This window comes from Ranitomeya variabilis, chromosome 5, assembly GCF_051348905.1.
Source record: "Ranitomeya variabilis isolate aRanVar5 chromosome 5, aRanVar5.hap1, whole genome shotgun sequence".
Classification (NCBI taxonomy): domain Eukaryota; kingdom Metazoa; phylum Chordata; class Amphibia; order Anura; family Dendrobatidae; genus Ranitomeya; species Ranitomeya variabilis.
Window position 1 is genome coordinate 259,557,957 of NC_135236.1, and position 26,583 is coordinate 259,584,539.

Genomic DNA, 26,583 nt, shown 5'->3' on the forward strand with positions numbered 1-26,583 from the left:
ACCCTACGACGGCCCCCGGATCCAGCCCAGGCCTTTCCCAGCTCTTCACGCGCCGCTCCGGTCCCAAGCAGCAATAACACGTGATGATATAGCGGTCTCACGAGACCGCTATGTCATCTCCGGTCATGGCCGCAATGCATTCTGTGGACCGGAGCGGCGCACGAGGAGCAGGAAAGGACTGGGCTGGATCCGGGGGCAGTCGGGGGGGTGAGTATATAATGATTTTTTTATTATTTTTAACAAATGTTTTTACTATTGATGCTACATAGGCAGCATCAATAGTAAAAAAATTGGTCACACAGAGGGTTAATGGCAGCGTTAACGGACTGTCTTACACGTTAACGTCTTACCGCGTTATGCTGAGGTGTAAGGCAGTCCTTTTAACGCTATGTGGGCGCTGACTGGGGGGCGGGGGTGGTGGAGTATGGAGGAGGCGCTGACTGCAGGGGAGTAGGGAGGGGCCAATTCACGTCCGGACTGTGCCCAGCGACGCGGGATTTCCGTGACAGACACAGACGGAAGTGGACCTTAGACGATTATATAGATAGATGGAAATGAGTGGCACCAAACAAACCCTTTAAAGAATTGTAAATATTGCAAGTCCACAAACTAAGTTTGCCATTCCATGTGCTCACCTCTTGTGCATCTCGGGCAGCTTTTGCGTCATCTTCATTGTAGCGATTACAATTATACCTGTAATATTTGGTACAATTATTGCAGCGAATTGTAAAAATAGCAGAAACCCCTGATATAAAGGATAACAATGATCAACAATATAGGTGTGTAAACACACAGATTTTTATCTATTGTCAGTCAATAAATGCTTATAAATTGGGAATCAACATTGGCAGTCTGATGGACAGACAATTTAAAGGGAACCTTTCATCAGGATTTTGCTCAGTAACCTACAAACACTGTCAGTTTGGTGCTGTTACACTGATTAAAATGATACCTGGGTTGAAGAAATCTGTCTTGTGGTTGTAGCCTTATCATAGTTCGCAGTTAATGAGATGCTCATGCTCTGGGGCGACCTGGGCGCAGTAGCATCTATCTGGAAGCAATGTTCTTAATCTGCACATGCACCACCGCCATTTTTTGGAGCACAAAAAATTTTTTGGCTCCAGCAAAATGGCACCAGCGCATGCGCAGTAGCATCTATCAGCAAGAGATTTTTTTTTTTTAAAGACCACAATATTAACTGTGCAAGTGCAGTATTTACAGCAGAAGGCAGGTTACTGAAGGTTCAATTACCTATCATTTAAGCCCACAAGGATGACTAAGCCAGGGCACCAAAAAAAGATCCGACCACCTGCCCACCCCGATGCACAAGAATCTAAACTGATCAGGCCAGTGATCGAGAAAATGATCACAAATATCCAACACAATCTATATTCTCTGCAAACATTAGACCCACAGTTCTCATGGTTCTATCAAAGCTTCAAACAGCACTACCCTTACCAAGCTGATCCATGGGGTTCCCAAGGACCCAAACACACCCAGCAGAACTCAGCTTTGCAATTTTGGTTCCGACACACCATATGATTACAGCCTCCATCTTTCTCTATGGTAACATGACATTTGGGACACTCCTAGTGTGGAGGAAACAAGAAATAAATAAAAGTGGTATTTCCTATGAGTTCAAATACATCTGTATTTTGAGCTTCTATCAAATAATGTTAAAATGAATGACTGGAGTGGGATAAGATTCACACAAGGTACCAAATAGAGAGTTTTCATTTAAACATGCGCTCTGAATAAAGTTTTTATGGGCTAAACCAGTATGAATATATGTGTAGTGATGTGTAAGTATTAATATGCTAGTTGATCACCATCTTATCCAGTTTTTAACGCCACTCTGGTACTCTTCTGGGTCATGCGACAAATATTGTGACTTACCTACTCACATTGGGGTTTATGTATGAGCTGGAAGTCGCTATTACTATGTAAGCCCATGGAGCCGCTTTGTGATATACCACAGGCTTACATTTTAAAAGCGACTTCTGGCTCACACAGAGCCATTTGTGATCCAGATTGTCCGAACTTCAGTCACGTGACTCAGAAGAGGCCTGGAGCGGCACTAGAAAAGACGGCCATCAGCGAGTATATTAATACACCTACAGTACACTACATAAACATTCACACAGGTATAGCCCATAAAATGTTAATCGGAATGCTCCTTTAACAGGTTAGGCTACGTTCACATTTGCGTTGTGTCGGGCGTAGGTTCGGCGACGCATAGCGGCGCATGCATCATGCGCCCCTATATTTAACATGGGGGCGCATGGACATGCGTTGTCTTGCGTTTTGTGACGCATGTGTCATTTTTGGCGCAAGCGTCAGGGCGCACAGGACGCTGCATGTTGCATTTTTTTTTCGTCCAAAATCAAGCCAAAAATGGACGCATGCGTCACAAAACAATGCGTTTTTGCATGTGTTTTGCATGCGTTGTGTCGCCGACGCAATGCCCAACAACGCAAATGTGAACTTAGCCTTAGTCCTGACACTGCAAGTTATCACGTATTCACAGGGCAGGTGATAACTTGCTCATCAGTGTATATCTGACCGCAAGGATCACCACTGACCTCAAAAATGGGGCTCGGAGTATGAACAACATTGCATAATTCATTGTCAAGTGGACTGTGTATATTGCTAATATGCAAATTAACATAGCATTCAGGGTCTGAGGAACGCTACACTAAAAAGAAAACACCAGTAAATTACCAATCTTACCTTTGTGTTAGCTGCAATCCAATTTGAGGTCTCACTATCATCATCACACTTCTTAATCCATTTTTTTAGCCACTGGGGGGGGAAAAAAAAAAAAATCACATTCAAAAAACTTAATCTCTCCTTCTATTCCCTTCATGACAGATTGATATTTAATACTTCTTTACGCAATACCCCAGAAAAAGAATTAGGCAAAGAAAAGTACCGTATTTTCCGGGGTATAAGACGACCGGGCGTATAAGACGACCCCCCAACTTTTCCAGTTAAAATATAAAATCTTCTTAAAAGTCGGGGGTCTTCTTATACGCCGTATGTCGTCTTATAGGGCCGGTGACTAATGTGCCTTTTGGGTGGGAGTGGTCCGATGACGACGAGGGGGCGTCTCACAGTAAAGTGTGAGTGGACTATCCCCCATTACCTCATCGTAGCGCTGAAGCGTGGGGTCTCTGCTGGGAGCGGCGGCTCCTCTTTGTGCCGCGTGGGTGCTGTGGGGCGGCGCCTCCTCTTCTGCAGTGTGGGGCCCCTGCGCTGTGGGGCGTCGGCGTCGTATTTTCATGCAGTCAGTCGGGGCTCCTCCGGCATCTTCTTAAAGCCCGGAGGCCCCGCCGGCAGCTCCATTGCTACGATGCGGTGGCCTCCGGGAAAATGGCCGCTAGGGGCGGCGCATGCTCAGAATTCAGATCTCGTCCCGAGATCTCGGGAGCCGAGATCTGAATCTGAGCAGCGGCCATTTTCCCGGAGGCAGCTCCATTGCTGCGATGCGGTGGCCTCCGGGAAAATGGCCGCTGGGGGCGGCGCATGCTCAGATTCAGATCTCGTCCCGAGATCTCGGGAGACAAGATCTGAATCTGAGCAGCGGCCATTTTCCCGGAGGCCACCGCATCATAGCAATGGAGCTGCCAGCGGGGCTTTAAGGAGATGCCGGAGGAGCCCCGACTGACTGCATGAAGATACGTCGCCGCCGCCCCACAGCACAGAGGCCCCACACTGCAGAAGAGGAGCCGCCGCCCCACAGCACAGCACCCACGCGGCACAAAGAGGAGCAGCAGCCGCCGCTCCCAGCGCAGAGACCCCACGCTGCAGCGCTACGATGAGGTAATGGGGGATACTCCACGCACTTTCCTGTGAGACTCCCCCTCGTCGTCATCAGGACCACTCCCCCCCCCCCCCCACCCACCATATACACCCGGCGTACAAGACGATACCCGGCGTATAAGACGACCCCCGACTTTTAAGATTTTCAGGAGTTAAAAAGTCGTCTTATACGCCGGAAAATACGGTAGTATGTTTACTAAATGTACTTACCTTGCATTTAACAGGATCATGCCAATTCTCTCCACAATTGAAACTATCAAAAATAGAAAATTATCAATTATCTATAGGGTTTATTTAAATATCTAAAATAGAGCATATCCTACCACCGTGGAAAACCGTGACATCCATACATGTATTACACAGTGCATCCTCCTGTGCACATGGTCACTCCACTTCATCTGTTACTCAAGGGCTCTTATTTGAACAATTACTATTATCGCAATATGTAATACTGGTCCAAAATACAATTCCAGCACACAAACAAAATGACTATTCATAATATAATTGTAATAAAAACTTTTACATTATTTATATATCAAAGAATAAAATCAGAAAACTGAAATATTTGGTCTATTATTCATTTACAAAACTGATAAAACCAATCCAGATGGAAGCAAAAAAATACATGAGCAGCACGGTGGCTCAGTGGTCATCACTGTTGCTTTGCAGCGCTGGGGTCATGGGTTCAAATCCAATCAAGGACGTCTGCAAGGAGTTTGCATGGGTTTCCTCCCACACTCAAAACACATACTGAGAGGGATTTTATTTAGATTGTGAGATCCAAAGGGAACAGTGATGGTGAAAAGCATATCTATCCATCTCTCTCTATAATAATAATAATAATAATAATAATAATAAATAACAATATATTCTATTGTTCACTGCCTAGGTTACTGGCCACCTCTAATGTATCTGAGGCGGCAGATCTCCTAGGCAAGGGGCACTGCGTTTAAAAGCCCTTTACTATAGATTGCTGCATCCAGCCAGCTTCAAAGCCCATGTGGGCTTTACTGATGCTCCCAAAGCAAAGCTGCTTGCAGTATCAGAGAGAGCATAAGTTTACTGTGCCAAACGCTCAATCATTCAACAGCGCATTGCCCCCAGCAAGAATGAAGCTGGGAGGCAAAGGAGATAAGCACTCCTGTACAATAATATTGGGATAACCCCTTTAAATAAGCAACAACAGATGGGTACTTAAAGACACACTTTTTTTTTTCAAAGGTCATTACGGTTTTTTTTTTTGTTTTGCACCAATTTATAGCTGTATTAGAGCTTGTTTTTTGTTGGACGAGTAGAATTTGAGTCTCATCATTTTGGGGTACATATATACCAAATAATTTATTTTTGTGGGTGTAGGGACAGGTTGTTTTGACAGCATTCAGCCTGTGGTATCTATGACATAACTTTCATGTGCAGGACATAATAATGACAATACCAAACTTACATAGTAGTTTGATTTTCTCCTTTAGTACAGATAAAACAATGTTGTCCCCTCACCCATTAAAGCTGGGTGTCGGTTCTAAAATGTGGTTGACATCGATAATTGGCAAAGCGGACCAGAGCTCTCGCTACCAGACTTATGGGACCCCCACCATTGCAGTTAGGTCCCCCAAGCTGCCATTCTTCGCCGAGAGGAGCAATAACTGTGCTTATTCAGCTTTTTCAAGTGAATAAGAGGTTTGGATGTAGACATGCTAGAACACTGTGCTTTTCAATAATGTTTTTACTGTAACTGGACCCCTGTACACAAAGGGGTGATCTATAAATACCATTCTTTCCACTAGTGTCTCACCAGAACTGACGGCCACATTTGCAACGCACAGGTTTGGCATCTGGATACTGAACTTTAACAACATGATGACAGTCTGGAGCAGGACACCACTTCAATAGTCTGTTACACTGCAGAGAGGAAATAAGAAAAAAATAATTAGGTAATGATATCATTTAGTGATGTGCATTATTTAGCATTGCTGAAACACGGTGAATAAAAGCAGGTGTATGTGTAGAAAAGCACTCTCAAAGTCATCTAAAGGAAACCTGTCAACAGGAATAACACTGTTAACCTGCAGATTAAAAGCGTTATGATGCAGAAGGGAAAAAAATTTCTTAATTCTCCCTTCCAACATTCGCTGTTCAGTCACCGCTCTGAATATAAACAGCAGCCACTGAAACCGGGGGTGCTCCTCGCTGCATTTGGCTGCGTGCAGGCGCCAGACAGCATTGTAACGCTGCTGACCTGCAGATTAACAGTGTTATTCCTGGCGACAGGTTCCCTTAAAGAATCTTTCTTTACATCATGCTTATACTGGTCACACATCGGGTCAACATCTCTCTCAATGCCTATATGCACAGGAACACTGCTTGGCCTATAAAGTGAGCTGGAAAGCCTCCATACACCTTACATGGTCGGGTGATCCTGACGAAGTCGGTGGGTTGCTTTTATTCTTCAACTTGACTAAACAGTAAATAACAAGGATATATAATTTGCATTCATAGTACAAACTTAAAGAAGCATTTGAGAATTATTTCTGCTCATATAATGCTTACTCACTATTAAAGGGGTATTCCCATCTCCAAGATCCTATCCCAATATGTAATAGGTGTAATAATATTACTATTAGCCAATGCCTCCAAATAGAAATGTAGGATAGTTTTTCTAATTTGCTGTCTCTTTCCTAATGTGCAGGCATTGCAGGACCTTCGGTATCCATGGTTACGTCCACTGATGAACTGACAGCTGTTTGTAAAGGTACCTTCACACTCAGCAACTTTACAACGAGAACGACAACGATCCGTGACGTTGCAGCGTCCTGGATAGCGATCTTGTTGTGTTTGACACGCAGCAGCGATCTGGATCCCGCTGTGATATCGCTGGTCGGAGCTAGAAGTCCAGAACTTTATTTGGTCGTCAGGTCGACGTGTATCGCTGTGTTTGACAGCAAAAGCAACGATGCCAGCAATGTTTTACATGGAGCTAACGACCTGTGAGAACGATAAGTGCGTCACCGTTACGTCACAGGATCGCTCCTGCATCGTTCTGGAGCTGCTGTGTTTGACATCTCTCCAGCGACCTAAACAGCGACGCTGCAGCGATTGGCTCGTTGTCTATATCGCTGCAGCGTCGCTGAGTGTGACGGTACCTTTAGTGGTCATAACCATGGATAAGTAAGGTCCTGCATTGCCTGCACATGAAGAAACATGGCAAAATTAAAAAAAAAAACCACACCTATACTACATTTCTAGTTGGAGGTATTTGCTAATATTATACACTGAGACTGCTATATACATCACTTAACATACACTGTGACTATACACAACATAGGATACAGACTGCTGTATCCATCACAAAGGATACACAGACTACTGTATACATCACATTAGATACACAAAATCTGCAACGTATACAACATAGACTATGGAGGGTCTTCCGAATATATCACATAGACTACACCGAGACTGTGCAGTATACATCACACAGGACACACCGATTACTGATGCATGCACACCATGAAAAAAAAAAAAGTGTCCGGAACACCTTAAGTATTAACGCCTTCATGACCCAGCCTATTTTGACCTTAATGACCTTGCCGTTTTTTGCAATTCTGACCAGTTTCCCTTTATGAGGTAATAACTCAGGAACGCTTCAACGGTTCCTAGCGATTCTGAGATTGTTTTTTCGTGACATATTGGGCTTCATGTTAGTGGTAAATTTAGGTCGATAATTTCTGAGTTTATTTGTGAAAAAAACGGAAATTTGGCAAAAATTTTGAAAATTTCGCAATTTTCACATTTTGAATTTTTATTCTGTTAAACGAGAGATTTATGTGACACAAAACAGTTAATAAATAACACTACCCACATGTCTACTTTACACCAGCACAATTTTGGAAACAATTCTTTTTTGCTAGGAAGTTATAAAAGTCTTAAAATCTGACCAGCGATTTCTCATTTTTACAACAAAATTTACAAAACCATTTTTTTAGGGACCACCTCACATTTGAAGTCAGTTTGAGGGGTCTAAATGGCTGAAAATACCCAAAAGTGACACCATTCTAAAAACTGCACCCCTCAAGGTGCTCAAAACCACATTCAAGAAGTTTATTAACCCTTCAGGTGCTTCACAGCAGCAGAAGCAACATGGAAGGAAAAAATGAACATTTAACTTTTTAGTCACAAAAATGATCTTTTAGCAACAATTTTTTTTTATTTTCCCAAGGGTAAAAGGAGAAATTGAACCCCAAAAGTTATTGTACAATTTGTCCTGAGTACGCCGATACCCCATATGTGGGGGGGAACCACTGTTTGGGCGCACAACAGGGTTCGGAAGGGAAGGAGCGCCATTTGACTTTTTCAATGAAAAATTGGCTCCAATCTTTAGTGGACACCATGTCACGTTTGGAGAGCCCCTGTGTGCCTAAACATTGGAGATCCCACACAAGTGACCCCATTTTGGAAACTAGACCCCCCCAAGGAACTTATCTAGATGCATAGTGAGCACTTTGAACCCCCAGGTGCTTCACAAATTGATCCATAAAAATGAAAAAGCACTTTTTTTTATTATTATTATTTCTTTTAGCCTCAATTTGTTTATTTCCACATGGGCAACAGGATAAAATGGATCCTAAAATTTATTGGGCAATTTCTGCTGAGTACACCGATACCTCACATGTGGGGGTAAACCACTGTTTGGGCACACGGCAGGGCTCGAAAGGGAAGGAGCGCCATTTGACTTTTTGAATGAAAAATTAGCTCCAATCGTTAGCGGACACCATGTCGCATTTGGAGAGCCCCTGTGTACCTAAACATTGGAGCTCCCCCATAAGTGACCCATTTGGAAACTAGACCTCCCAAGGAACTAATCTAGATGTGCTGTGACCACTTTAAACCCCCAAGTGCTTCACAGAAGTTTATAACGCAGAGCCGTGAAAATAAAAAATCATTTTTCTTTCCTCAAAAATTATTTTTTAGCCCGCAATTTTTTATTTTCACAAGAGTAACAGGAGAAATTGGACCCCAAAAGTTGTTGTCCAGTTTGTCCTGAGTGCGCTGATACCCCATATGTGGGGGGGAGACCACTGTTTGGGCACACGTCGGGGCTCGGAAGGGAAGTAGTGACGTTTTGGAATGCAGACTTTGATGGAATGGTCTGTGGGCATCAAGTTACGTTTGCAGAGCCCCTGATATGCCTAAACAGTAGAAACTCCCACAAGTGACCCCATTTTGGAAACTAGACCCCCCAAGGAACTTATCTAGATGTGTGGTGAGCACTTTGAACCCCCAAGTGCTTCACAGAAGTTTACAACGTAGAGCCGTGAAAATAAAAAATCATTTTTTTCCCACAAAAATAATATTTAGCCCCCATTTTGTTATTTTCCCACTGTTTGGGTGCACGTCGGGGCTCGGAAGGGAGGGAGCACCATTTGACTTTTTGAACGCAAGATTGGCTGGAATCAATGGTGGCACCATGTTGCGTTTGGAAACCTTATGTGCCTAAACAGTGGAAACCCCTCAATTCTAACTCCAACCCTAACCCCAACACACCCCTAACCCTAATCCCAAACCTAACCCTAATCCCAGCACACCCCTAACCCTAATCATAACTCTAACCACAAGCTTAATCTTAACCCTATTTCCAACCCTAACCCTAATTCCAACCCTAACCCTAAGGCTATGTGCCCACGTTGCGGGTTCGTGTGAGATTTTTCCGCACCATTATTGAAAAATCCGCAGGTAAAAGGCACTGCGTTTTACCTGCGGATTTACCGCGGATTTCCAGTGTTTTTTGTGCGGATTTCACCTGCGGATTCCTATTGATTAACAGGTGTAAAACGCTGCGGAATCAGTACAAAGAATTGACATGCTGCGGAAAATACAACGCAGCGTTTACGCGCAGTATTTTCCGCACCATGGGCACAGCGGATTTGGTTTTCCATAGGTTTACATGGTACTGTAAACCTGATGGAAAACTGCTACGAATCTGCAGCGGCCAATCCGCTGCGGATCCGCAGCCAAATCCGCACCATGTGCACATAACCTAATTCTAACCCTAACCCTAGTTCTAACCCAAGTTCTAACCCAAATTCTAACATTAACCCTAGCTCAAACCCTAACCCTAGCTCAAACCCTAACCCTAGTTCTAACCCTAACCCTAGTTCTAACCCTAACCCTAGTTCTAATCCTAACCCTAGTTCTAATCCAAGTTCTAACCCAAATTCTAACCCTAACCCTAGCCCTAACCCTAGCTCTAACCCTAACCCTAGCTCTAACCCGAACCCTAGCTCTAACCCGAACCCTAGTTCTAACCCGAACCCTAGTTCTAACCCGAACCCTAGTTCTAACCCGAACCCTAGTTCTAACCCGAACCCTAGTTCTAACCCGAACCCTAGTTCTAACCCGAACCCTAGTTCTAACACTAATTCTAACCCTAGCCCTAACCCCAGTTCTAACCCTAACCCTAGTGGAAAAATAAAAGTAAATATATTTTCTTTATTTTATTATTGTCCCTACCTATGGGGGTGATAAAGGGGGGGGGGGAGAGGTCATTTACTATTTTTTATTTTATTTTGATCGCTGTGATAGAACCTATGAAAGCGATCAAAATGTACCTGAACAAATCTGCCGGCCGATTCGGCGGGCGCACTGCGCATGCGCCCTTTATTTTGGAAGATGGCGGCGCCCAAGGAGAAGACGGACGGACACTGGAGGTCGGTAAGTATGCGGGGGTGGGATCGGACAGCAGGGGGGGTGATATCGGACTGCGGGGGGTGCGGACAGGAGGGAGCGGACAGGAGGATAGAGGGGAGCGGGGCACATTACAGGACAGGACGGAGGACTGGGGAGGAGATTGGTGGCGGTGGCAGATCAGGGTTTCCAGCCATGGCCGATGACATTGCAGCATCGGCCATGGCTGGATTGCAATATTTCACCACGTTTCATAGGTGAAATATTACAAATTGCTCTGATTGGCTGTTGAAAGTGAAACAGCCAATCAGAGCGATCGTAGCCACGGGAGGGCGAAGCCACCCCCCCCCCCCGGGCTGAAGCACCACTCCCCCTGTCCCTGTAGGTCGGGTGAAATTACAGTTAACCCTTTCACCCGACCTGCTGGGATGCGGTCATTCTGTGACACAGCATATGCGTCACAGTTCGGATTGGCACCGACTTTCATGACGTATACGCTGTGTCACAGGTTGGGAAGGGGTTAAATAAATAATATACAGGTCCACAAATGCGCCACAGTGATTAATATAAAAACTTTATACATACACTGTGTACCAGCACACAGATACATGAATACACAAATTCCATATTGCTAAACATACAAAAAAAATTGAGGTACTTGGAGTATATACCGTATTTTTCGGACTATAGGACGCATCGGACTATAAGGCGCACCCAGGTTTTAGAGGTGGAAAATAGGGAAAAAAATATTTGAAGCAAAAAAAATGTGGTAAAATATTTAATAACATAAATAACATACTATTATATGTGGTGTTATTATATATAATAGTATGTTATTATGTTGGAAGCTGCGGGACCAGTGTGGTGTCTGTGAAGTACGATATGAAGACGCTGGAGGGTGAGTATAAGGGCTCATTTCCACATGCGAGGCACACGTCCGTATCTTGCATGTGGAAACCAAGCTCTGGCGCCGGCACTTTGGAGCGGAGCTGTGCAGCTCCATGTGTTCCTATGCGGCCACACGCTCCGCTCTGGAGTGCCTGCTCCACAGCTTGGTTTCCACATGCGAGATACGGTTGTGTGCCTCGCATGTGGAAATGAGCCCTAAGAATGGGTGCACAGGGCTTATAGTGAAAGCACCACTCCAGCACTGCAAAATAACACTGGAGTGCTGCTTTAAAATCCCATGGGAGAACTATAACTCCCAGCATGTCCTGCAGATCCTATGACATGCTGGGAGTTATAGTTCACCAAAGGAGTGGCAGAGTGCTTTATTGTGTTTTGTAAAGACTAACCTCTTAATTGTGGCAGCCAGCCACACTGTTCTGAGGTAAAAGCTGGAGCATCCCATGGCTGCACACACAGAGCCCTCCCTGTTGTTGTTGTCTTTCCACAGCGCAGGACATAAGAGGAAGCTGCAGATTCTAGGTGGGAGTCTGAAGGACCTGTGATGATGTCAGAAGAGGGAGGGCTCTGAGCTGCCATGTGATGCTCCAGCCCGCCCACTTCTGACATCACACAGGTCCTCCCTGTGCACCAGACAGCTCAGCGTCCAGCACAGGCAGGTAGACAGCGATCTCCTGGCCCCTGCTGCTGCCTCCTCCTCCCCCGGACACACAGATTCTCCCCGGAATCAGTGCTGGGGAAACTGTGTGTCGCTGCTTAAGTGCAGTATTCATTTGCTGCTCCCGGCTCACAGCTCAGCTGATCGGTGGGCGGGGAGCAGCTAATAAATATTCACTGCACTTAATCAGCGGGGCCATGTGCTTTCCCCAGCAGCTGATTCCGGGCAGCGGGGACATCCTGAAGTGGGATATCATTGCGATCCCACTGCTGCTGCCCCCCTCCCCACATGCTATATCCGTACTATAAGACGCACCCACACTTTCCTCCCAAATTTGGAGGAAAAAAAGTGCGTCTTATAGTCGGAAAAATACGGTACTTATTTTTTATCAAGAGTTAAACTCCAACCACGATAAGGTGCACTTCACGAGTTGTCCCTAGGTTGTCTAGTTTAACTTCCCTTTCCATGTACCCCTACAGGCTACAAATTAAATAGGGAACATATACCACCATTCCTTCCCAAAAAGGTTTCATTATGATTTAAGCTTAGTTCTAGCTCTTCATTTCACTTGAGTCAAGAAATAATGTATCAATATATTAAGTTTCGGACTAGATGGCCTTCATCAGCTATACACCAGTAGCACATAATTTTAGAAATGTCTGTATATTAGACACAGGCTATTTCAATTTCAAATAGCAGCCCGTGTCGGAAACAAGGAGTACCTTGAGCAGTGACGCGGTGCGACATAGCAATGATTGTCAGCCAATATCGCACTGCAAAACTTCGCCAGGTACTCCTGGTTTCCAACACGGGCTGCTATTTGAAATTTAAACACCCGGAATCTAATCTTCAAACATTTATGAAATTATATACTACTAGTGTATATCTGAAGAAGGTCATCCAGACCGAAACGTTATACAGTGGGTACGGAAAGTATTCATAACCCTTTAAATTTTTCACTGTTTGTTTCATTGCAGCCGTTTGGTAAATTCAAAAAAGTTCATTTTTTTCACATTAATGTACACTCTGCACCCCATCTTGACTGAAAAAAATGGAAATCTAGAAATTTTTGCAAATTTAATTAAAAAAACAACTGAAATATCACATGGTCATAAGTATTCAGACCCTTTGCTCAGACAAATTTAAGTCACATGCTGTCCATTTACTTGTGATCCTCCTTGAGATGGTCCTACTCCTTCATTGGAGTCCAGCTGTGTTTAATGAAACTGATAGGACTTGATTTGGAAAGGCACACACCTGTCTATATAAGACCACACAGCTCACAGTGCATGTCAGACCAAATGAGAATCATGAGGTCAAAAGGAAGTGGCCAAGGAGCTCAGAGACAGAATTGTGGCAAGGCACAGATCTGGCCAAGGTTACAACAGAATTTCTGCAGTACTCAAGGTTCCTAAGAGCACAGTGGCCTCCATAATCCTTAAATGGAAGAAGTTTGGGACCAACAGAAGTCTTCCTAGACCTGGCCATCCAGCCAAACTGAGCAATCGTGGGAGAAAAGCCTTAGTGAGAGAGGTTAAGAACTAAAGAACCCCGAGATCACTGTGGCTGAGCTCCAGAGATGCAGTAGGGAGATGGGATAAAGTTCGACAAAGTCAACTATCACTGCAGACCTCCATCAGTCAGGCCTTTATGGCAGAGTGGACCAACGGAAGCCTCTCCTCAGTGCAAGACATGTGAAAGCCCGCATACAGTTTGCAAAAAAACACATGAAGGACTCCCAGACTATGAGAAATAAGATTCTCTGGTCTGATGACACGTAGATAGACCTTTTTGTTGATAATTCTAAGCGGTATCTGTGAAACAAAACAGGCACAGCTCATCACCTGCCCAATATCCCAACTGTGAAACATGGTGGTGGTAGCATCATGCTATGGGGGTATTTTTCAGCTGCAGGGACAGGACGACTGGTTGTCATTGAAGGAAGCATGAATACGGCCAAGTACAGAGATATCCTGGATGAAAACCTCTTCCAGAGTGCTATGGACCTCAGACTTGGCCAAAGGTTCACCTTCCAACAAGACAATGACCCTAAGCACACAGCTAAAATAAAATAGAGTGGCTTCAGAACAACTCTATGACCATTCTTGACTGGCCCAGCAAGAGCCCTGACCTAAACCCAATTGAGCATCTCTGGAGAGACTTGAAAATGGCTGTCCACCAACGTTCACCATCCAACCTGAGAACTGGAGAGGATCAGCAAGGAAGAATGGCAGAGGATCCCCAAATCCAGGTATGAAAAACTTGTTGCATCATTCTCAAGAAGACTCATGGCTGTACTAGCTCAAAGGGTGCTTATACTCAATACTGAGCAAAGAGTCTGAATACTTATGACCATGTGATATTTCAGCATTTCAGTTTTTATTTTTTAATAAATTTGCAAAAATTACATTTCTGTTTTTTTCAGTCAAGATGGGGTGCAGAGTGTACATTAATGGAAAAAAAATGAACTTTTTTGAATTTACCAAATGACTGTAATGAAAGAGTGAAAAATTTAAAGGGGTCTGAATACTTTCCGTACCCACTGTATATTGATACACTTTATTATATAAAAATTTGCTCTTTTTTTGAGGGTGCCGGATACCACATATTTTGTATTGTAAGGGTTGGGACCCTATCAGTGCACCTCCTATGTGTCTAAGAAGTGCCGTTCTTTTTTCTAATTTTCATTTCAATTCATTTGAGGCCTGTCCCGGGCTTTCTGTACCCTACATTGTCACTGTATGTGTCCTCTAAAAGTTTCTAAGGGGTAAGTCATAAGCAGTCTGATTCGGAGAGTCGGAGTCGTGAGTCAGGGAAATTGATGAGTCGGAGGTTTGGCTTACCGACTCCACAGCCCTGCCAAGAAGGAAAAATGTCAGGGTAGTATTAAAGGGAGCCTACCAGCAGGATTGTGCACAGTAACTTACAGAGAGTGTCAGGTTGGCGCCATTATACTGATTAAAATGATATCTTGGTCGATGAAATTCGTCTTGTGGTTGTTGTAAAATCTTTATTTTCAGTTTTGAGTTAATGACATGCTCGTGCTCCGGGGTGGCCTTCAGGTGGTGCTCTGCTTAGGTATTCGTAATGCAGACTGCTGATAGGTCACCGATCTCTCACTGACCCGCCCCCTAGTTTATATAATGAATACCTGTACACACTGGAAAAAAAGAAACATTCTGCAGGCACTGCAGCATAATCGCATGCTTAATGTCCCAATAATAAATGTGGTTGATGTTCTTTGGATAGGAAAAAAAAATCATTTTAAAATGGCGCCCGCATGCACATTAGCATCTATCAGTTCATCCATATACACCAATAGCTGCAACTGTGCATTTTAAAATTGATTTTTTTTTTCCGAATAACATCAACCACATTTATTATTGGGACATTAAACATGCGATTATGCTGCAGCTCAGGGGCCAAGGTTGGCAACAACCACAAGACGGATTTCATCAACCAAGGTATCATTTTAATCAGTAAAACGGTGCCGACCTGACACTCTCTGTAAGTTACTGTGCAAAATCCTGCTGACAGGTTCCCTTTAAGATAACAATATCTAGACATGTTAACAATATACAAATGTTGAAGAAATAGAAACAAAATTTTCAAAACTTCTTAATTCATTCCGGATCGAGTATGAGCACCATACAATAAAATAAATAAACACTTACATGCCTTGGCATGCAATCAGGTTGTTAATGGTTGTGTGAGCAATGTTCTGCCACACTGAATGCCCTTGGGCACGCGATTCATGAAGGTCTTACGCTAGCATTTCCCTTTTCAATTACTGACCAATGATGTTCTAGATGTGCTCAATGTGACAAGGCTGGAGACTCTGCTGGCCATGGTAGCACGACTAGGCTATGCACAGTAGAACAAACAAAGTGCAGTCTGGAACTGTGTTGAAAACCAGCTCCTGGGACACATTCACTCTTGAAGTTGCCCATGTGGTCTCCAAACCAATCACGGGCTATTTATGCATGCAAAACAAAAGCAGGACTCTTCTCTGAAGAGGATAGACCTCTATTCCAGCACCACTGCCCGCTTGCTCTACAATATGATAGCCTATGATAGCTTTGGAGTGAGAACATCCATAACTGGTCATCTGCTTTGTAGGCCAATGTCAACAAATGCCTTCTGATGGTTTGTGCAGATACTATTTGACACATTAGACTTGGTATGTAATATCCAATTTGACTTGCATTACAGAATTAATCACTACACAACATGACGTTCCCTAGCAAAGTACTCATCGATCCTACTCCTGGTATTATGGGATGGGGTGGCATAATGTAGGTAACTTGACCCCTTTAGTCTTTCAGGTACACTAACAGCTCTGTGTTACACTAATCTGGTTGTGGAACCAGTTCTATGGCCATTTCTCCAAGGAGCTGTTTTTCAACACCGCAAGGCCAGGCCGCATGTTGTGGGGCTACTGTGAGCAGCCTGCGTAGCCTACAAGTGCTACTACATGGCCTGGTGCATCTCTAGACTTGTCGCCCATCGAAAACATCTGGGAATCATGGGCCGGAAAATTACAAAGGCAGCTTCCAACAGCGGATCTTGATGATTCGCACACTCAAGTACATTCATTGTAGCAGAACACTCCCCATGCAACAAATATTAACTTCATTAATAGTAGCCAAGGTGTGTAAGTCATGATGGATACAGAAGAAATCAAGATGTTTTGAAAATTTTGCTTTCATTTTTTCACGATTTGAATATCATGAATATGTTTATCGATTCTGTGATTTTCATAATTCAATTGCTTTTTCTTCTTGGTGTTGCAATTTCAATGTTGAGAAGTGTAGAGGCGTTCAATCCAACATTTGTACATCAAGCAAAATATAGAATAAATTATCTTTTTAGCCAAAGATGATGTTGGATGTCTGCTTCTACGGGATGATAGTTCAGTAAAGAATGCTCCTTTATCAGTTAATCAACAAGGTCTAACATCTATGTTCACCTTTACAGTTTTAGGCTGTGATAAATGCATCAAATAAAACAGTGCTGAAAAAAAGCTTTTTCGGCAATGAATGGCTGCTTTTAAAGGGAACAATATGCCAATCATAGAACACGCTGACTAGTTTACCATCTTTCCATATTTTTTTCTCTTAAATACAAGGCGTTTTAAATAGTAATGAGCAAATGTGCTCAGATAAGGTGTTATCGGAGCATGCTTGTGTGCGGAGTGTTTTCGGCGTGCTCAAAAAATATGTGCGAGTCCCCGCGCCTGCATGTCTCACGGCTGTTCCAACAGCTGCAACACATGTAGGGATTGCCTGTTTGGTAGGTAATCCCTGCATGTGTTTTGGCTGTCGAACAGCAGCGAGACATGCAGGCGCAGGAACTCCGGACATTTTTCGAGCACGCCGAAGACACTCAGCACACGAGCATGCTCTGATAACACCTTATTCGAGCACTTTCGGTCATCACTAGTTTAATCAAAAAAATCACTGACATATAGAAATGTGTGGAGCTATAAAAAGACGCTCCAAAATTTTTTGATTTACTAAAAGACAATTCACGACAGAAAACATTTTTTTTCAGACCCCAGTATAAGGCCCTCTGATCTATACTAAAACACTAACAGAATTCTGTGAATCAAGCACTTACCTCTACAAAGCTATTAGTTATTAAATGCTGATACTTTAATTTCACTTTTGAATCTGTGATTAAACGCCTGATGGAGAAAAGAGATCAAATAAGTTATAAGATCTAAATATCTTACATTTTAAAAATTTTGGGTGGATCCAGGATAAGCCAAACTGGCTCGTCGCCCTATCCATGGGAGAAATCCAGGAGAACACGTCAGATCTTGGACATAGAAGCTTCCATTAGCACTAGTTAATTGTAGCACATACATACTTTTGTCTATATACACAATTTTAAAAAGTAGTTGGGAGAAAATAATATCAACTGGGGACATGATGGCAGAGTGAACTGTAAATAAAAAGAGGAGCCCTCCACTGAAGACAAAAAGATACCCGTGATCCGCTACTCTGCTGGAAATGACTTGGAAACTGAGCAACAGTCAGAAATGTGTTCAGTGGAATTATACATGAACCATTTCATCATCACTTGCTTAAGTGGCTTTATTTTCCAGCACAAATAAAACATGACACCAAAGAAAATTATTTTGAGGCTGGAATCCACATGCAGTTTTAGAGTAGTTTGAGGTGCCATCTGTGATGCAGTATTTTGAGCCAAATCGGATCCAGCAGAAAGGAGAAAATACTTTTTATTTTATTTCCCATTCCCATAGAGTCCAATACTGGTTTTGGGGGTTGCCCCGTTTCAAATATTTTTTCACCATAAAATAATTGCTTTGGATCTAGGAAAGGAAAAAAATAGGCAGGGTGTGAAATGCTTTTACACCATGTAAATTTATAACATGTGATGTAGCCAGGTCCTATGAAGAATATGTAAGTGGGTAAGACATTCATTCTGACTGGATGACACCACCTTCAGCGAGGCTACTGCTCCGTCACATTCCTCCTCAGTAAATTGACCCAAACCTTACCCTCTTATCTCTGTTCTGTTGTTTTTTCTTATAATTATTACTTTTTTTTTTATATAATTATCAATTCTCTACCAGTCATGGTGTTCAAAGTTTAAACTTCAAATAGATAAAAACCTGCAATGAGGATGGTCATAGGTGAAAATCAGTTCCCGTGTATATTTCAGATATAAACCAGATACCAGAAACCTTTTCGTTAACACAACATTTTTCATGATGCCAGAGAAGTGGATTTCTTCTATTGCATGCCATACTAACAGCACCTGCTGAACACAGCAGCGCAAGAGCTGACTGTTTAATTGTGGCCTGATATAACCTAACCTGGTGATGAGTACCATAGAAAAACAGATACCGTAGTCAATATTATTCCCTTCATCTTTGTGCGTTTAATGGTATGTTTTATCAGTCCGTGTAAAATAGATTTAAAAAAAAAAAAAAAAAAAAGGTTACACACCCCTGTTAAAATGCCAGGTTTTGGTCTTGAAGAAAAATAATTTCAGAACTTTTTCCACCTTCAATATCACCTATAATCTGAACAATTCAAATGAAAAAAGTATATATTTTCAGGTCGAAAAAAGAAAAATACAGAACCAAAATAATGTGGGTACATAAATGTCCACACCCTTAAACTAATACAGTGTTGAAGTACCCTTTTAATTTATAACAGTATTCAGTCTTTTTGGATAGAAGTCTATCAGCATGGCACATCTAGAATTGGCAATCTTGCAGTAGCATTCTGAATCTGTTAGATTGAAAGGTCATTCTCCTGTCCACAGGTCTGGGCTCTGGGTGGGCCTTTCCAAAATGTTGATGATCTTCTAGTGAAGTCATGTTTTTGCTAATTTGGAGGCTTATGCTTAAAGTCATTATAATGCTGAAATTCATCTTTATCATTTTAGAAAACGTATGACTGTTTTGTTGCAAAATTTGGAACGGTTCATAATTCACCCCCCATCTGCACTAAAACCCCAGTTCCAGCTGCCAAAAAACAGCAACAGCCCCAAATGCTGTCTCCGCCATGCTTTATTGGGTACAGGGTGGGTTTTTTTTTGTTTTTTTTGTTTTAATTATTGCCAAAAAGTACAACCTAGGTCTTATCAGACCATAATTAAGTTTTCCCACATGCGTTTGCCATTTTCAGGTTTGTAGATGTAATTTTGGCAAAACATAGCTGGGATTAAAAGTTTTTCTTTGTAAGAAAAGCCTTCCACCGTGCCACCCTATGCCACAGGCCAGACATATCAAAACTTGGGGAGATTGCTGTCACGTGCGCTACACAACCAGTAGTTGCAAAAATGTCTGCCTCTCCTTTACTGTTGTCGTAGGCCTCTATTCAACCTTCCAGACTTATTTTAATTTTCTTCTAGTCTTTTTATCATTTTTTTGGGAGATACCGAGTTCTAGGAAAAGACACAGTGTTCCATGGTATATCTCACGTCTTGAAAATTTCTTTGTATTCGTCTCCTGACTGACAACTTTCAACGAGATCCTTTTCCTGTGCAGTAACCCATTTACAGACAATGGATTTTGCTGTAAAATGCAACTAAGGGTACCTTCACACGAAGCGACGCTGCAGCGATAGCGACAACGATGCCGATCGCTGCAGCGTCGCTGTTTGGTCGCTGGAGAGCTGTCACACAGACCGCTCTCCAGCAACCAACGATGCCGAGGTCCCCGGGTAACCAGGGTAAACATCGGGTTGCTAAGCGCAGGGCCGCGCTTAGTAACCCGATGTTTACCCTGGTTACCAGCGTAAAAGTAAAAATAACAAACAGTACATACTCACCTGCGCGTCCCCCGGCGTCCGCTTCCTGTACTGTGTGAGCGCCGGCCCTAACAGCAGAGCGGTGACGTCACCGCTGTGCTTTTACTTTCACTTTAGGGCCGGCGCTCAGTCAGAGCAGGAAGCGGACGGCGGGGGACGCGCAGGTGAGTATGTACTGTTTGTTTTTTTTACTTTTACGCTGGTAACCAGGGTAAACATCGGGTTACTAAGCGCGGCCCTGCGCTTAGTAACCCGATATTTACCCTGGTTACCAGCGTAAAACATCGCTGGTATCGTTGCTTTTGGTGTCAAACCTGACGATACACGCCGGTCTGACGACCAAATAAAGTTCTGAACTTTATTCAACGACCAGCGATATCACAGCAGGATCCAGATCGCTGCTGCGTGTCAAACACAACGATATCGCTATCCAGGACGCTGCAACGTCACGGATCGTTGTCGTTCTCGTTGTAAAGTCGTTTCGTGTGAAGGTACCTTAAGAAAATGTCAGGAAAATCCTACTAGAACAGCTAAACTTTATAATATAATTTCTATAAAAAATGGCAGCTATGTAATGAGCATCATGAGAATAAATGTGATTGGAAAATTCTAAAGACCACATCCTGAATTTTAATACAGTGTTCAACGCTATGCAACATTATTTTAGTTTTGTTATTTTTATTTTCCCCTCAAAAATGGTTTCAGTTTGTTTCTCTATGCATTTGTACAGATTATGAGTGGCATTAAAAGGTGGAAAAAGTTCTAAAATGATTTTTCTGGTTCTGTTTTTTTTAACATGACAAAACTAACATTACACTGGGATGTGTAGACTTTTTATTTCCGCTGTGTGTACCGAAGTCTTAAATGAAAACTCAAAAGCTCTCTAAAGTTATTGCTTTTTATAATTAGCACTAGCATTTTTGACAGCAATAGGTCTACTAATAGCACCATTAACCATGAAATACTGTGGAAACATGACACCTATATCCCTATAAACAGTCTATTGGATACATCAGTATTGCTTCAAATAAGGATCTGCCATAACCAGTGACATTCTAAGATCATAGAAATGGGCACACACAGAAGATCATTTAGTGAAAGTTTTTTTTAGCATACACACATTTGTATCTGAGATGCTGTGAAAAAGAAAAAAAAAAAAAAAAGTTGCTTCGTTTGGCTATTAGCAGCACTTAAAACACCGGACACAGAATCCGAAGACAGAGTCTGGCATGTTCAAGTATAATATGCTGCCCTTTCATCATATTAAGCCGACAGGTCTGAACACATATAGTGTAAATATATTTTTATATTCAAACTGTATAAGAGACAAAGTCGCTCAACCTTATTTAATAGTTTCAGATAATATTTGAACACTTAAGAAATACAGTAAAATATATTAGCTCACCACTTACATTACTGTATTGTCATCAACTAAAATGTCGCAGCCATGAGCTGGGCAGGAGATGGTCTAAAGAAAAAAAAATACGTGAATGTAAAATCAGCTAAAGTAAGATAATAAAATATTTAAAACTATTAGCTTAAGTACGAAACAAACCCAGGAACATTTTTTTTTAACTATTGTAAGAAGTGTAGAAAAAAAAACCAACATAATTAAAGAGCAGATAATAGAAAAAAATAACTACTAAAAAGGTTATTACCTGTCCCATTCCTTCCTCAATGATTTTGGTGGTTAAATATTCACCCCAGCACTGCATGCAGAACTTGTGACCACACTCAAGACCTGTGAAATACTGCAGAAAACACAAGGAGAGGAAGATGTTTCAAATACGCACGGAACAAAATTGTAAAATTGTACAGTGTAGAAGAACTGAATCAATAATCTCTATACACCTGGAGTCTCCAAATCACAGGGCTGTGCATATTTTATCTTCAAGTAATAAATGCACTCTATTTGCGACAGAAGGCAACTGTCTCACAAGAGAAATATTGTGTTTAGTCTTTGGAAACTTGCAAACATTTCTTCTTTGGGTTTGGTTACTTCAATCATCTAGTTTTGAAGAGTATGCTTGCTTTTACATTTTATCATATCCATATTTTCATCCAAAGGTACAAAAGCAAAAGGAAACTTCCTTAAAAGAAACAATAGTGCAGGTTTCCCAAACATACTCATGCATGGATTCACTTACCGTATACACTCGTGTATAAGCAGAGTTTTTCAGCACCTTTTTTTGTGTGCTAAAAATGCCCAAAGCCCCCAAACCCCCCCCCCCCCCCGCAGAGCTTACACGAGTCATTGTCCTAGAAAGACGGCGGGGAAGGGGTCACAGAGGCAGGGGCCAGCGGCTGTGGCTAAAGTCTGTGGCGCTGCTAAAGAGAAATGAATATTCACTGCACTGGCAATGAATATTCATTTCTCTAATAGCGCACACAGTTACAGCCACCAGCCTCCGGCACACATCCTACTTGCCTTTCCTGCGCGTCCTCGCTGCATCTTGTTCCGGCACCAGCAGCTCTTCTGGCCGAGCGATCACGTGGCCCCGCTCATTAGGGTAATGAATATTCACCCCTCTCCACTCCCATAGGCGTGGAGTGAAAATTAAATATAAATATATATATATATATATATATATAAATATATATATATATATATATATATATATATATATATATATATATATATATATATATATATATATATATACACATACACAGTTAGGTCCATATATATTTGGACAGAGACAACAATTTTCTAATTTTGGTTATAGACATTACCACAATGAATTTTAAACAAAACAAATCAGATGCAGTTGAAGTTCAGACTTTCAGCTTTCATTTGAGGGTATCCACATTAAAATTGGATGAAGGGTTTAGGAGTTTCAGTTCCTTAACATGGGCCACCCTGTTTTTAAAGGGACCAAAAGTAATTGGACAATTGACTCCAAGGCTATTTCATGGACAGGTATGGGCAATCCCTTTGTTATGTCATTCTCAATTAAGCAGATAAAAGGCCTGGAGTTGATTTGAGGTGTGGTACTTGCATTTGGAAGGTTTTGCTGTGACGTATACATGCGGTCAAAGGAGCTCTCCCTGCAGGTGAAGCAAGCCATCCTTAAGCTGCGAAAACAGAAAAAACCCATCCGAGAAATTGCTACAATATTAGGAGTGGCAAAATCTACAGTTTGGTACATCCTGAGAACGAAAGAAAGCACTGGTGAACTCATCAATGCAAAAAGACCTGGGCGCCCACGGAAGATAACAGTGGTGGATGATCGCAGAATAATCTCCATGGTGAAGAGAAACCCCTTCACAACAGCCAACCAAGTGAACAACACTCTCCAGGAGGTCGGCGTATCAATATCCAAATCTACCATAAAGAGAAGACTGCATGAAAGTAAATACAGAGGGTTCACTGCACGGTGCAAGCCACTCATAAGCATCAAGAATAAAAAGGCTAGACTGGACTTTGCTAAAAAAACATCTAAAAAAGCCAACACAGTTCTGGAAGAACATTCTTTGGACAGATTAAACCAAGATCAACCTCTACCAGAATGATGGAAAGAGAAAAGTATGGCGAAGGCGTGGTACAGCTCATGATCCAAAGCATACCACATCATCTGTAAAACATGGCGGAGGCAGTATGATGGCTTGGGCATGCATGGCTGCCAGTAGCACTGGGTCACTAGTGTTTATTGATGATGTGACACAGGACAGAAGCAGCCAAATTAATTCTAAGGTATTCAGAGACATACTGTGTGCTCAGATCCAGCCAACTGCAGCAAAACTGATTGGTCATCGTTTCATACCACAGATGGACAATGACCCAAAACATAAAGCCAAAGCAATCCAGGAGTTTTTTAAAGCAAAGAAGTGGAATATTCTTGAATGGCCAAGTCAGTCACCCGATCTCAACCCAATTGAGCATGCATTTCACTTGTTAAGACTAAACTTCAGACAGAAAGGCCCACAAACAAACAGCAACTGAAGACCACCGCAGTGAAGGCCTGGCAGAGCATCAAAAAGGAGGAAACACAGCGTCTTGTGATGTCCATGAGTTCAAGACTTCAGGCAGTCATTGCCAACAAAGGGTTTTCAACCAAGTACTAGAAATGAACATTTTATTTAAAATTATTGATTCTGTCCAATTACTTTTGGTCCCTTTAAAAACAGGGTAGTACATGTTAAGGATCTGAAACTCCTAAACCCTTCATCCAATTTTCATGTGGATACCCTCAAATGAAAGCTGAAAGTCTGAACTTCAACTACATCTGAATTGTTTTGTTTAAAATTCATTGTGGTAAAGTCTATAACCAAAATTAGAAAAATGTTGTCTCTGTCCAAATATATATGGACCTAACTGTATATATACATACATATACATATCTATATATATAATTGTCTAAGGGTTTTTCCGTCTGTCTGTCTGTCTGTCTGTCCTGGAAATCCCGCGTCTCTGATTGGTCGAGGCCGCCGGGCCTCGACCAATCAGCAACGGGCACAGCATGGCGACGATGATGTCATAATGGAAATCCCGCGTCTGATTGGTAGAGGCCGCCAGGTCTCGACCAATCAGCGATGGGCACAGTATCGACGTAGATGTCATAATGTTTGCCATGGCGACGATGTCATAAAGGTTGCCTCGACCAATCAGCGACGGGCACAGTCTGCCGCGAATTCTGGAATCATCATTGTCCATATACTACGGGGACATGCATATTCTAGAATACCCGATGCGTTAGAATCGGGCCACAGTCTAGTATATATATATATATATATATATACATACACACACACACACACACACACACACATATTTTATAGGAACCATACATACAAGGACGGGGATGTGGAGCCATACATACAAGGACAACATACAAGGACAGGGATAAGGAGCCATGCATACAAGGACAGGGATAAGGAGCCATGCATACAAGGACAGGGATAAGAAGCCATGCATACAAGGACAGGGATAAGGAGCCATGCATACAAGGACAGGGATAAGGAGCCATGCATACAAGGACAGGGATAAAGAGCCATGCATACAAGGACAGGGATAAGGAGCCATGCATACAAGGACAGGGATAAGGAGCCATGCATACAAGGACAGGGATAAGGAGCCATGCATACAAGGACAGGGATAAGGAGCCATGCATACAAGGACAGGGATAAGAAGCCATGCATACAAGGACAGGGATAAGGAGCCATGCATACAAGGACAGGGATAAGGAGCCATGCATACAAGGACAGGGATAAAGAGCCATGCATACAAGGACAGGGATAAGGAGCCATGCATACAAGGACAGGGATAAGGAGCCATGCATACAAGGACAGGGATAAGGAGCCATGCATACAAGGACAGGGATAAGAAGCCATGCATACAAGGACAGGGATAAGGAGCCATGCATACAAGGACAGGGATAAGGAGCCATGCATACAAGGACAGGGATAAAGAGCCATGCATACAAGGACAGGGATAAGGAGCCATGCATACAAGGACAGGGATAAGGAGCCATGCATACAAGGACAGGGATAAGGAGCCATGCATACAAGGACAGGGATAAGGAGCCATGCATACAAGGACAGGGATAAGGAGCCATGCATACAAGGACAGGGATAAGGAGCCATGCATACAAGGACAGGGATGAGGTGACAATGCATACCTGGCTTATACTCAAGTCAATAAGTTTTCACAGCTTTTTGTGGCAAAATTAGGTGCCTCGGCTTATACTCGGGTTGACTTATACTAGAGTATATACGGTAATTAGAAATTATGATGCCTTCGGTTTTGACAGAGCAATAGCCATCATATAGCTGCACAGCATTATTTCTGGACTGATTTTTTTTTCTTCTAGGACATATGATGGATCTCTTCTCTACTTTGATGGCGAACAACTTTCTCCTCAGCATCAGCAGTTGTGCTCTCCTCTCTGTACACTCAAACACAGCCTATAAGAGCTCTCTCCCACCTACAACCTTTTTTTTGTGTTATTTCCACCATATCTACAGCGTCTGTGACCTGTTGTTCCAGTAGACTTAGATGCTTTCTAGGAGCAGTGCACTGCCGGATACATTTTAGAATATGCAGTGCCATTAAGTAGGTGAAGTTTACACAGACTACACAACGGCAAAACGGTAGGAAACCTTAAATGAAGATTATGTAAACTGTTTAATAAGTTCCCTAACAGTTTCTAGTCACTGTACTAGATTTTCAAGCCCTAATCGAATGTGCCGCTTTCCATTAGGACGTGAAAAGGCGTCCTGGATCATGAT

General features: G+C 42.6%; 1 protein-coding gene across 2 annotated transcripts in view; it reads right to left on the bottom strand.

Annotated features, from left to right (window-relative positions):
- Nucleotides 1-26,583, bottom strand: part of ARIH1 (ariadne RBR E3 ubiquitin protein ligase 1) — a 92,195-nt gene that overhangs the window by 17,804 nt on the left and 47,808 nt on the right. For both annotated transcript variants that reach the window (XM_077264131.1, XM_077264132.1), the window contains exons 4-11: nt 22,014-22,106; nt 21,768-21,823; nt 17,687-17,753; nt 5,615-5,721; nt 4,033-4,075; nt 2,731-2,802; nt 1,459-1,589; nt 636-693 (exon numbers count right to left, since the gene is read on the bottom strand). In XM_077264131.1, the coding sequence (XP_077120246.1) occupies nt 636-693; nt 1,459-1,589; nt 2,731-2,802; nt 4,033-4,075; nt 5,615-5,721; nt 17,687-17,753; nt 21,768-21,823; nt 22,014-22,106 (627 nt within the window). The remainder of the gene's footprint in view (nt 1-635; nt 694-1,458; nt 1,590-2,730; nt 2,803-4,032; nt 4,076-5,614; nt 5,722-17,686; nt 17,754-21,767; nt 21,824-22,013; nt 22,107-26,583) is intronic.